Source organism: Coregonus lavaretus (genome assembly GCF_964263955.1).
Source record: "Coregonus lavaretus genome assembly, chromosome: 30".
Classification (NCBI taxonomy): Eukaryota; Metazoa; Chordata; class Actinopteri; order Salmoniformes; family Salmonidae; genus Coregonus; species Coregonus lavaretus.
Genome location: NC_140017.1, coordinates 21,718,313 through 21,731,231, shown reverse-complemented (window position 1 = coordinate 21,731,231; position 12,919 = coordinate 21,718,313). Strand labels below are relative to the sequence as shown.

Here is a 12,919-nt window from a genome sequence, read left to right as displayed (position 1 = left end):
AAGTAGCCGCAGGGGGCGCAGCCTGACAGAATCAGGGGTTTCTGAAGAGGTGTAATGTGGGAAAATGTTCTAAAGGGCACTTTATTGAAATGACACCAAACCCCACTACCGTTTGGGGAGAAAAAAAAATGTCCTGGAGCACTGAGGTGTCCTTGTTTGCTGTTGTTTTACTAGAATGGTCTCTTTCGGGCAATGGAAGGGGGGTGGAGTGAATTCAAGTCTTGAATCCTTCTCCGTTGGTAGCCACCTTGGCACATGCTCCAGACAGGCTCATCAAAACAAACTGATCATGAAAATCTCTGAAATGATTAATGTCGCAAAAATGTGTAACAAAATGTGCCTATATACCTATGTGTAACTGCTATGTTATTACATGGTTATAGAGTGTGAAACATACATTTCTGTGAAGTGAATTATACCCTGTGCCTTGTTACAATTGTATCAACCAGGTCCTAGACAACTAAGATCCTTAGATCAGGATTCAATCAACCCTGGGATTCCACTTGTGTTACATACCTAAAGTATGTTACATAGGTATAGGGGCTACTTAGGGTAAAGTGTTGCCAGTTAGTAAACTCTGAAATGATGTGTGTTTACATTTACCTGCCTGTGTAATTTCCATGTCATCACTACAATACATAGTTCATTTTAATCCCACACATTATTTTTCTCAATGTAGTGTCACTGCCAATGAATAAATCAAGCTATACCAACAAACACCACTTGAACATCATAAGAGAAAGGAAAACATAAGATGGTTGTCCCCACACGAGATAAAGGACAACAGACTGGTTTACTTGACCTAAACCTCAGTTGTGTTGCTTGGCTACTGCCTCTGCAACAGAGATTGGTTGGAATAAGTGGGCTATGTCATCAGAATGACTCATCCTTTATCTGGAACTCTTATATGTAATCAGTTCAGCAAATCAGAACAGACCAGTTTGGTTGAGGCTCTGCATAGATCATTTTAATAATTACCTATAAAGATCACTTTAGCACTTTATTGGTAAATTGCACACAAGGTCCAACCAAAATGTGACTTCCGCTTTTAACCCAAACCCTCCGAAAGACACACATACATATCTATCTCTCTTTGGTGAATGAGAACTTTCAATCAATCACCGACTCTGTTGCCGTGAGTTTTAATTGTGGTTATTTGGCTCAGGTGCTGACAGGGGTGCTCCCTGGACACACCTGACAACAGCTGCCCTGGAAATAATATAGAGCTGCCAATCAGAGCTCTGCTCTCACTTGGCTGGTGACCTAGGTAAGACATGCTAGGTGAAGATGCCACACACAGCGAGATCAGGCCAGGCAGGGTAGCTTGACTACAGACAATCCTGATGCCAGGGAGCTGGCAGAGAGCTGGAAGCTAAAGTTGTGTAAACTGCCAATTCTATTATAACAAAGTGATGTTTATAACACATGTAAAACATAGTGTTTCTTATAGAACAAGACTGTGGGTACTGTATGTGGGTAGCTTGATGATATTTGATGCCAATATGAGAGGCAGCTGAGAGAGGTAACATGTTGATGACCTGGTTTACTCAGAAAGAGAAGAAAAATCATATTCCAGATTCCAGTTATTGTGTCCTTAAATAATATGATTTATGACTTTTAAAACTCTGGAGAGAACATTCCCAGCCCCCAGGGCAACCTAAATAGATTTATAACTTAGTGATTCCACTCTTGGCTCATGGTAAAGGAATATAAATTACATATTTATTTACCCTCCCAGTGATTCAATGGGAAAATCCCAAATGGCACCATATGTGCTTTTGACCTGGGCCCTATCAAAACTAGTGCACAATGTAGGAAATGGGGCGCCATTTGGGACACACCCTATATGCAATTAAATAGCAGCTGTCTACCCAGCAGACATATTAGAACAATATTATGCAGGTTTCTTATTTTAGCTCTCTCTTTGAAAAGAAAAAACACAACTTAAAAATATAACGTGTACCTTATCTTAAACAGAGTGTGGTAGCCTACAGAAAATGTGTGAATGACCTATATGCTCCTCACAGAGTAAAGGGGTTTAAAAGTCAAGTAAGGCCATTTCTGAAGCGTGCACCACCAGAAATAGGCTAAACGTCATCAATAATCATCATCAATCCACAATCAATGACTAATTTCATACGCTCTTTCCAGTAACACCTGCACTGTCTGAGATGACAGGGAGAAAATATATTGCATCTATTGCAAACATAGTGGAGGATCAATATATGGCTAGGTAAACACCACTCAGTAGGGGGGTGTCACACCCTGATCTGTTTCACCTGTCTTGTGATTGTCTCCAACCCCCACCAGGTGTCTCCCATTACCTCATGTGTATTTATACCTGCGTTTTCTGTTTGTCTGTTGCCAGTTCGTCTTGTCCCGTCAAGTCCTACCAGCATGTTCCCGTGTTTCCTGTGCTCTAGTTTTTGATTTTTCTAGTCTTCCCAGTTCTGACCTTTCTGCCTGTCCTGACCCTGATCCTGCCTGCCGTCCTGATCCTGCCTGACTCTGATTTGGATTACGACTCTTTGCCTGCCTTGACCTATCGATTGCCTGCCCCTTGTTCTGTAATAAACTCTGAGACTCGTACTATCCGCCTCCTGTGTCTGCATCTGTGTCTCAGCCTGAGCCGTGACAGGGGTGTGGTGGACCTAAAACTAAAATTCATCTTTCGTTCATTCATTTATGAATAAATAAATAAATCAAATGTATACAGCCCTTTTCACATCAGCAGTTGTCACAAAGTCCTTTTCAAGTAATCCATCCTACTAGTGGCCCGACTGACAAAATAAGTATAGAAATATACCCAAAGTGCCCCTCTTTGGAAACAGAGAAGGAGATCCATTGAGAGAGAAAGAGAGAAAGAGAGAAAGGGAGAAAGAGAGAGAGCGAGAGAGCGAGAGAGCGAGAGAGCGAGAGCGAGAGCGAGAGAGCGAGAGAGCGAGAGAGCGAGAGCGAGAGAGAGAGAGAGAGAGAGAGAGAGAGAGAGAGAGAGCGAGAGAGAGAGAGAGAGAGAGAGAGAGAGAGAGAGATCTGCTGAAAGGGTCTGAAAGGCGATGATGATGACTCACCCGTTATAGGAACTGTGGTAGTTAGTCGTCCGTCACTCTCCTCTATTCTCCGCAAGACAGAGTTGCTGTAAGGAACCACCCGAATATGCATGGGACCACCCTACCACCCAATTATGCATGGGACCACCCTACCACCCAATTATGCATGGGACCACTAAGTGTTTCTCTTGTTTGTTTGCCTCTGAGTGACACTACCATGCAATGATCACGGTAGAATGGTACCCAGATTATAACCGAAATGTTTTTACATCTCATTTTATTACCGGCCGCCCTGATGACCCTAGGTCATGGAAAGGTCATCCAAAGATCATCCTATCCTACCGTCCAATTAACATGGCCCCCTGCCAGTGGTTCCTTGAATTCATTCTATAAATTTGAATGTTATTTTATTCATTTCCTTCTTTACCGTCAATTATTATTTTGTACTGTATTTTCCTTTATCTTTTACCTACTGCTTTTAAAGGATTCTGAATGATTTGAAAGCGATATAATTGAAAACAGCAATAAGAACATTGAAATAGAAAGGATTTGCCTTCTGTGCCCCATATTCTGCCATCATACAGGAAGTGGGTATGAAGGGAGCAGTGACACAAAATGTATGAACCAAGAAATCAATGTGCAAACCAAATAGTAATGTCATCATCATACATGAACTATAATACAATTAAAACCAATACAAATCATTAAAAATCCCCAAAATAACATTTTGATTTCGCTTGAGATGGCCTGTGCTTGGACACTTGAAATTATTCTCCTATTTGGAAGGGTTGAGGGTTTTCTGTGTGCATCATTTAATACAGTAGACATGATACATAAACACTGTCGAAACAATAACAAAAATATACATTTTGTGCAACAGCTGTAAGGACTAACAGCAAAACGTTTCATAATAATATGCCACTGATGGTTTTCCTGACTTCAAAATAACATTTGTATTCCAAAACAGATTGCCTTTCACATTAAATAGATATTTGTTTGTTTGTTGTTGTTGATATAATAACGTAATCAGAAGAAACATTATTTATCTCATAGATTACCCCTATAGTTCCCTAACCTCAAATAAAGTTATATTCTATTCTATTCTATTCTATTCTGTTGTGTTCTAGTGTATTCTATTCCCCAAACAGACACACAGTATTTCCCCCTCTTGTGTCCGCTCCTTTAAGCTTAAACAGATTTGGCAATCCGAAAAAGGATCCAATATGACCTGCATATTTTAGCTGTACAAAAACCATCTCAATTGATTAATCTAAATTAATTTAATTCAAATCAATCAAACCTTTGACAGAGTGGAGGAGGAGTACCAGTCCATCCGGTAGACAGATACTGTGTGTGTTGTTATATGGAGTGTGTATACATGCAGTAGTAGCCTTAGAACCCACTGAGTGGGCTGACCATCAGCACTGTCTTCTGTTCACAGCCTGTCCCAGATAGAGGTGTACATACAGCATCTCTCTCCTCTTCCCATCCCTCTGCTCTCTGCTCCTCCAGTTTTTGTTCTCCCCTTCCTTCCCTCCTTCCTTCCCTCCTTCCTTCCCTCCTTCCTTCCCTCCTTCCTTCCTTCCTTGCCAGTGTCTCCAGATCAGGGGGTGTGTATGGTGGTAACATTGGCCCAGTCAGGGAAGGTGTTGAGATTGAACATGGCTGCTCCCCAGGTGTTCAGGGCGATGTTGATGGTGATGACACCAACAATGTTCAGAATGAATCCAGCCTTCGCCTGTTGTCAGTGCGGTGAAAAACAGGTAGAAACATGGGTCACAGACTGAATGTTTCACAACCATGTATTCTACTAGCCTGGATCCAAAGTGAATTGCTCTGTTTCACTACTGGTTTCAATGACTGAATCAATTAATCACATTTACTGTATTTACAGAATAAAACCCTTTTTATATCAGCAATTGTCACAAAGTGTTTTTTACAATGAAGAGATGACCAGACTGAAACAGTGAAACAGAAAAATTCAGTTTGGATCCAGGATAGTATTTCACTCTCTACACAAATTACTGTATGGAGAGGGTTGAGGGGTGAAGGGTGAATGGTCGTAGGTCGTACCATGTCCATGACTTTGAGGTTGCCATAGGAGAAGGCGATGGCATTAGGAGGTGTGGCCACCGGCAGCATGAAGGCCAGCGAGGCACAGATGGTGCAGGGCAGCATGACGTACAGTGGGTGGAGCTTAATGGCTATGGCCTGGGAACAGACAGACAGGGTCACACATGGGTCAAAGAGGTGAAATTAACATATAGTGTAGGCCTAAGAGCCAGACCTGGGTCAAATACACATGTCATATACTTAGCTGTCCTTGATTTAGTTTTCCCGGTAAAATGGAACCAAAGGAATAGTCCCAAAAGGACAAACTCCAAACTAAATCTAGCACCACTTAAAATCATTGATCCAGGTTTGCTAATTGGACATGTGTGTTACCGTGTGTTGCCTGGGTGTGTGTATGTGAATTTGTAAGGGATTCTGTCTGCTCTTACCATAGAGGCCAGTATAGGCAGGAACAGTGTGGTAGTAGCTACGTTACTGGAGCACTCAGTGAAAGTGGCGGTAAGTAGAGACAGGAGGAAGGAGATGGCAAAGGGAGGGATGGACTGCAGGGGGGCTAGATTTTCTCCTAGCCACTGAGACAGACCAGACGTCTGCACACAGAGAAAAACATATCCACAAATGTAATCATTTGTGTTTAAAAAATGAAAACACAGACCGACCGATTTGGACAGACTGACCGACCTACCGACAGACAGACACACAGACAGACGGTACCTCGCTGCCCCGGGCCAGAGCGAAGCCTCCTCCCAGTAGCAAGAGGATGTTCCAGGGCATCTTCTCTTGGACCACGTCCCAGTTCAGCAGGGTGGGAGGGACCTTCAGGGGCTTTCCTATAGGGACAAGACACACACAGGAAAATGACACAAGGTTTACCATCACGGTCCTTATAGCCTCGATTCCAGGCACTCCTGCAGGAACTTGGTAGTATGGTAACGCAAGACTACGGTCCCTAAGACCTGTGTATTTACATGGTAGTTAAGAAGATACAGTGTTATTAAAGTGTACAGTATCTCTGTCCAAATCTATATGGGCAGAGATTATACTGTTACGATGTACAGGACTCTGTCCTAGATAGAACTGTACTAACTTATGCCTACTTACATTGCTACTCAGGGAGCAAAGGCCATCGATAACTCCTAGATACTAACATGACCACAAAAACACCCCTTGCCAGGAACGGAAAAACAGAAGTCAAAGAGCCATGACAATGCACTTTAAAGTCTGCCTCGCAAACTCAAAACTCTAACTCTTCACTAAGTGCCTTTAATCATTGTGACACCCATGTATTTGCCAAACACATTGAGCTGCCACCGTTTTGAGGCAGGAGCTACATTACTGGAGCACTCCGTTTTGCCATTTTGACCTTGTCACTTATCAGGAGTAAGAACACTAAACTCAGCTTAGGTTACAGAGGGAGACAAGTGAATATGTATTATATGAATGAATGAATAACTTTTTATTTTCGTGCCAAATCGCCATTTGGCAACCCATCCCTTATGGGGTTAATTGACACAAACAAACATTACAATCATTTACTGTGATAATTCAGTGATAATTATTATTCCGGTGTTCGCATAAAGAGTGAATAAATATTTTGTAAAATAAAAATAAAATAAAAAATTATAAATAAGGTTATCCAAACAATAATTATATCCCTTTATAAGTGTCCACGAGTCATTTATTGATTTGAAAGCTATTTGTTTCGGGGAAAGGGCAGAAGAGAAAATATAGCCGTGTAGGGCAGGGCTGACCTTGAGGCTAGCGCTATCACGCTGCAGCCCTCTGATGTGTATCGGAGTATGTATGTGTGTGTGTGTGTGTGTGTGTGTGTGTGTGTGTGTGTGTGTGTGTGTGTGTGTGTGTGCGTGTGCATGAATGTGCGAGCGTGTGCTAGCCCTGGGAAGTGAGGGTGCTATCAGGACGATTACAAAGCACTGAGTCAGAAAGATTTTATCTCTATACCAGGGGTTCTTAAACCTTTTTAGCTTGGGACCCAAATGAGTAATTCCTGGGACCCAAGCTCATGAAAACATTACCGCTTTTGGGGGCCCTAAGTGAGATTTGTTTGAGGGGCCTCCCCACCTCGCGGGCAAAACATTTTAGTGGCCCCCCTCCTGGCGGCGGAGAGAAAATTGTAAGTTTGAAAGTTAATTTCCTGCAATTCTACACATTTTGCCATGACTTATGCCATGTTAATATGATATCTGAGTGAGAGTGACTAACAAAATCAATGGGGGCCCCCTGGAGGTCAGGGCCCCTGTGTACTCTCACCACTCATAGATATATTGACAAAAAACACACACATGCACAAATGTGCACACACACACATACCATCCTCAGAGTACCCGCCACATCTGGGTATTTGGGATGGGATCACAAAGAACAGCGTTGACATCAGGATGGCCACTGTGCCATCAGTGACATACCTGGGACATAAACATTTACATATAAACAATGTCTCTTGGTCTCATTTCTCAATGTGTTCCTATGTATTGATATGGTAGATACATAGGCATGTACAGTGTAATTACAGTTTACGTTCACATTATGTGTACAGCTGAATTGTTAGCTTACATTAGAAAGCGGAAAAGAGCAAAGACTGGGATACACAGCAGAAAGCTATCAGATTTTTAATAAGCGAGGGAAAACCAGGCAGAAGCACAGGGAGTGACAAGTAGAGATAACACATAGGAGTTACAACACAGAACATACTGATCTATCACTCACGGTTTGTCCTTGTTGAAGAGTACAGTGGCCCAGCCAGGCATGAAGCCTGGTTCTCTGGTGAACCAGAGCAGGACCAGCAGGACAAACAGCACCAGGACACAGCCCTCAGCGAAGCACATACTGCCCAGCTTCTTATACTCATTCTTCATCACCTCGTACGCCTCCTTGTCACCATCTTTATTCGTCCCACAGCCAAACGACTTCTTCATGCTGTGGGTGAATGGGCCAAATAGATTCGAGACATATCAGAGATCTCTATACAGTACTATATAGAACTCTGGGTCTTATATAGGCTTTTATCTACTTTGACTATATGTCAATGTATAACATAAATGGACAATGAAGTTTCTATATAAGTGAAATATAACCATAAACCATTACCTTCTATTATTTTACTATGCTTAATCATTATATAGCATTTTTATGTTGGTGAATGTGTCGTCTTTCAACATGGATTGCAGGCACACAATTACATTGCTTCGGCTTCCTGCCAAGAGACGATGTTATGGATGTTATTGACTGGAGATAAAACATAAAAGGAAAGAAGGACTCACTTGCAGCCCAGGTACATAAACTGCAGCCACAGCCAGGAGATGATCAGCATCAGAACCATGTTGGGGAAGGAGAAACCAAACCAGCTGGCAAAGTTGATGATGTCTTCATTTCCTGGGAACATTCTGTGGGGAAAGAATTATAGAATTATAGAATTATAGAATTAGAACTAGCATCAGTTACATAAACATTCCAAAGGGTACTGTGCTGTAGGTACACCCAATATGGCCGCCGGGCCGGTGCACCCACCACAAAATGCTGCTTTGAACGGGAAAGTGCACGGAATTCTAATTCTATGGAGGAAGTGACAGAGATGTTAGCTAACTCCCAAGCCAGGGATGTGCTTTAGCTGCTGTAAGCAAAGTAGACTGGGCACTACAGTTCTCCCAGAGAAGAACAGTTGCTAAACCGGTTTGCAATACTGTATCCACACACAATAAACCGTTTAATGAGAGCTACTCAGATGGGTATCTTACTGTTTACTTGTAATACTACCCAAGCATAGTAAGACTTTATAAACAGTAAACGTACTCGTCGACCTGTCCCTTAAGGATAAGGTTCGGGGTGGTGCCGGTGAGGGTGGCTGTTCCTCCAATGCTGGCAGCGTAACACACACTGAGACTCATGCCTTTATCCAGGTTCAGGTACTTAGCCTCCCTCTTCAGCCTCCTCTCCCTCGCCTCCGGGCTCTCCTCCACCTCTAGCTCTGTGGGGAGAGAACCATGGGTCAGCCAATCAGAATGTTCAGGGGTTAGAGGTCAGTCTGTCAGAAGTTTTCCTAAGGGTAACTAAGGGTTTAGGGCAAAGATTTCCCACCTGTTGTTTTCAGGGAGTCTGCAAGAAACAGGGATTGAGAGTATCTGGTGGTGATATTGAACATGATTGTCACGCTCGTCGGGAACAGAGGAGGACCAAGGCGCAGCGTGGAATGCGAACATATTTATTTTTATAAAGTATCACACGAACAAAACGAAAACGTGACGTCCCTGGTTACATACACAAACCAACACGGAACAAGAAACCACACCAAATGAATGCCTAACGGCTACTTAAGTATGGCTCCCAATCAGAGACAACGAGCTACAGCCGTCTCTGATTGGGAGCCACCCTGGCCAACATAGAAATACAACAACTAGAACAAACAAATGAAAACTCACCCTGGCTCAACATACTAGAGTCCCCAGAGCCAAGGCGTGACAATGATGTTCAATGCGTCCGTGTAAGTTGTATTCTATCTTAGCCAGACGAGACGATAAGTCCAAACAATCTTGTCTTGAACGGACAAAATCAATAAGGTCACATCCTAAATTAGCTTATCAATAACTTAGCAATATCTCTTACTTATCAATGTGTTCCTCTACTAAGATAAATGGTTGACTAATTTACTGAAGGGTGTTTCATGGAATCCACAACAGGTGTGAATGAGGTATGTTAGTCCTGGGCTGGAATAAAAGCATTTACACCCTGTGGGTTTCAAGGACCATGATTGAGGAACACTTATGTTGAGAGAACACATACTGTATTCTACTTACCTAACTTGACCCCATTCTCCCTGGGCTTGACATCCTTTGTATATTTAGTAGCACCTCCATCATCTGCCAAATAAGGGAGATATGATTTATTACAAAAACAGAAAGATGTGGAATAGCTTGTGATTGTGAAAGCTCATAGCGAACTAATGGACACATAGTCTCGTGGTACCAGGCTGTATTCTCATTTGAGAATGGCTTGAGAAACCTAGAATGGATGGTGTTGAGGCTAATGAACACAAAACAAATGCTGACACACACATACACACCCCACCCCCCCCCACCCCCGCCCCACACACACACCACTTCCTCCTAACAACACACACCTATGGTAATACTGTTTTCCTTGTCACCCATCTCAAAGGCCTGGTTTTCCTGGCCCTTAGATACCTCAGTCCCAGGCCCGGCCCCACCCCTGATGGCCATCAGGTCCATCTCCCTCTCCTCTGCCTGGGCCTCTGTGTCACACAGCTGCTTCAGCACAGCGTTAGCAATGGGCAGCATCATGGCAGTGGAGGCTGTGTTACTGATCCACATGGACAGGAAGGCTGTGGTGCCCATGAAGCCCATCATCAGACTGGAGTAACAGGGAGGGAGGAGAGAGAGGAGAGAGAGAGAGAGAGAGAGAGAGAGAGAGAGAGAGAGAGAGAGAGAGAGAGAGAGAGAGAGAGAGAGAGAGAGAGAGAGAGAGAGGATAACGAGAGAGAGAGAGAGTGGGAAAGCAAGAGTGAGGAAGATAGAGAGGGAGAGAAAAACCATTTAAAAGGGAAACAGATAAGACATTTAATATGAATACAGCATTGGGCTATCAGAACACTAGACCAAACAGCTCTGTAATATGAGAATTAAAACAGGTAAAGGGGGTCTCTTACAGGGCAGGCCTCACCCCTACTATGAGCAGTACTCTGAGGGCGATGCGTTTGTGAAGGTTCCAGTATTCCACAGCTATAGCCACCAACAGCCCTCCGACGAACAACATGTTAGAGTCCTTCATGTACTGGACACACACCTGGATGAGAGACAGACAGGGGGTTCTGAATGAGTGTACTGGCCTGAGACAGGTTCTGCTTATAAATACGATAATATACTAATAATGGGATCAACAGTAAGGACTTTATCAACAGTACTTAGGTGCTCTATTCATACGTCCTCAACACTGTATCTACTAAACAAAGATTTACATTTAACATTTTAGTCATAACAACTGTTGACCTGTTTATTCTGATCATAAAACAGAATCTTGTTGTCTCAATTACTGAGTCTAATGGGTGGGTAAGATCCAGTCATTAGGTATGGAGGTGGTTGAGCAGAGAGGGGAGAGGGTAGTGGTGTTGGTACCTCGCTTGACTCCATGATGCCCATCATAGGGAAGAGGATGACAGGCAGCAGACCGGTCACAGCCAGAGGCACACACTCTGTACACCAGTACAGGGCCATCAGGATGATCACATAGCCACAACTAGCCTCCTGTACACACACACACACACACACACACACACATACACAGAGAGAGGCAGACAGGGACAGTGAGAGTGCTGTTGAGGTAGGTAGCACACAACAACTGTTGAGGTAAGACAACACGTACAAATGCACACAACACACAGTCATTCCTCTCTCAGGACCATTTTGTTCTCATTGAACAATCATCTGAGACAACAGGCAACAGCTTTAAAGAACAGACAAGTAGTATAACTATTTTAGAACATAAAGAAGTCTTGTTGTGTGCAATTCAATAAATCTATTCAATAAGTCAGTTGCAGTTACAGTTCTTGCAATGCATAGTTAATAACAATCAATTAAAACAAATATCATGCCTAACCCAAATTCATATTACTGTAATTTCTAAAGGTGCTCCAGTTCTCTTCAGTTCTCCATGGCCATAGTGTCTCCCTTGTAACTTAATATTATCATTTTGTTGTAGCCCTAATCTTTAACCAGGATGGAGAGGTCAAGGGAGGTTGTGTCTGCAGGATATAAACTGCAGCTGTGCCAGCAATGAGTTGGCATAATTATGTCATTTAGTTACGATGCCCTTCAATGAACCAATTAAAGCTAGAATCCTTAGTTGCTACATCCATTTTTTGACTTAATTAATTATATATACCCGTTAATTCTTGAAGAATATAACTTCTAATTGTCTCATGAGCTTAGTTCAACTGTCAGAACCCAAAATATAAGCTTGTTTTACTCCAGTGTTTGCAAACAATGTCAATGTAACAAACACTGTATAGCCTCAAAACATGGTTAAACCTATACTTTTTATATAATGGATGGTCAGTCCTTGCATCCCTAGCTCTGTCTATGAATTTGAGAGAGGTTATATTTCTCCAGCCCCATCTCTCAGCTTTTAACCAAAAGTTTTAATCGGTGACGGGGTGTAGTTGTTTGAACTGCAGATTGCCCCTTTAATATCTATTTTGATAAATGAAGTTAATCAAATAAATTCTTAGAGGGAAAAACCAGGCTTGGATTTTATAGAAACAAATATATTTGATGATACATTCAAGATAAAAGATGAAGAAGGGACAATAAACTGCCTGTCTTTCGTTCCTGATGGTTTATTGCCCTGGAGGGCCACCGTAACTCACAGGGAACTCTGAACTGGCAATGTGCATGTTTGCTGAAGTTCCTATCTACAAAAATTACCACACACAAAAAATCCTGGATATTGTGAAATAATTAAATATGTCACAAATACAATAGAAATGTCACATTGGGAAGTATACACAGACGTGTAACCAAAGCATGCAGTGAAGCTTCAATAAACATACAGAGTTTTCTAGGAATTTCGGCATTCAATTTGTGTACAACCAGTACTTGAAATGCTTCAGAACTTTATTCTCAACTAAGAATAACTTCAGAACTTTCAAGAGGTTTAAAACAAACAAATCACAGCCTCTGCACAGTTAGACACAAACAAACAAAGAAACAAACACTCTTACCGGTCCCCCAACTATTAGTGGTAAAGGTAGAATCAACAGAGGGGTG

At 42.4% G+C, this 12,919-nt stretch overlaps 1 protein-coding gene across 1 annotated transcript; it reads right to left on the bottom strand.

Moving 5' to 3' along the window:
- Nucleotides 1–3,838: 3,838 nt before the first annotated feature.
- LOC311105606 (solute carrier family 13 member 2-like) lies at nt 3,839–12,913 on the bottom strand. The gene is made up of 13 exons (XM_084147802.1): nt 12,874–12,913; nt 11,270–11,398; nt 10,804–10,940; nt 10,258–10,508; nt 9,935–9,997; nt 8,934–9,108; nt 8,405–8,527; nt 7,851–8,060; nt 7,455–7,549; nt 5,838–5,953; nt 5,552–5,713; nt 5,124–5,261; nt 3,839–4,788 (listed from the first exon to the last, which is right to left on the bottom strand). The coding sequence occupies exons 2-13, from the start codon at nt 11,366–11,368 to the stop codon at nt 4,654–4,656; spliced, it is 1,704 nt and encodes a 567-aa protein (XP_084003928.1). The 5' UTR covers nt 11,369–11,398; nt 12,874–12,913; the 3' UTR covers nt 3,839–4,653.
- Nucleotides 12,914–12,919: the final 6 nt, after the last annotated feature.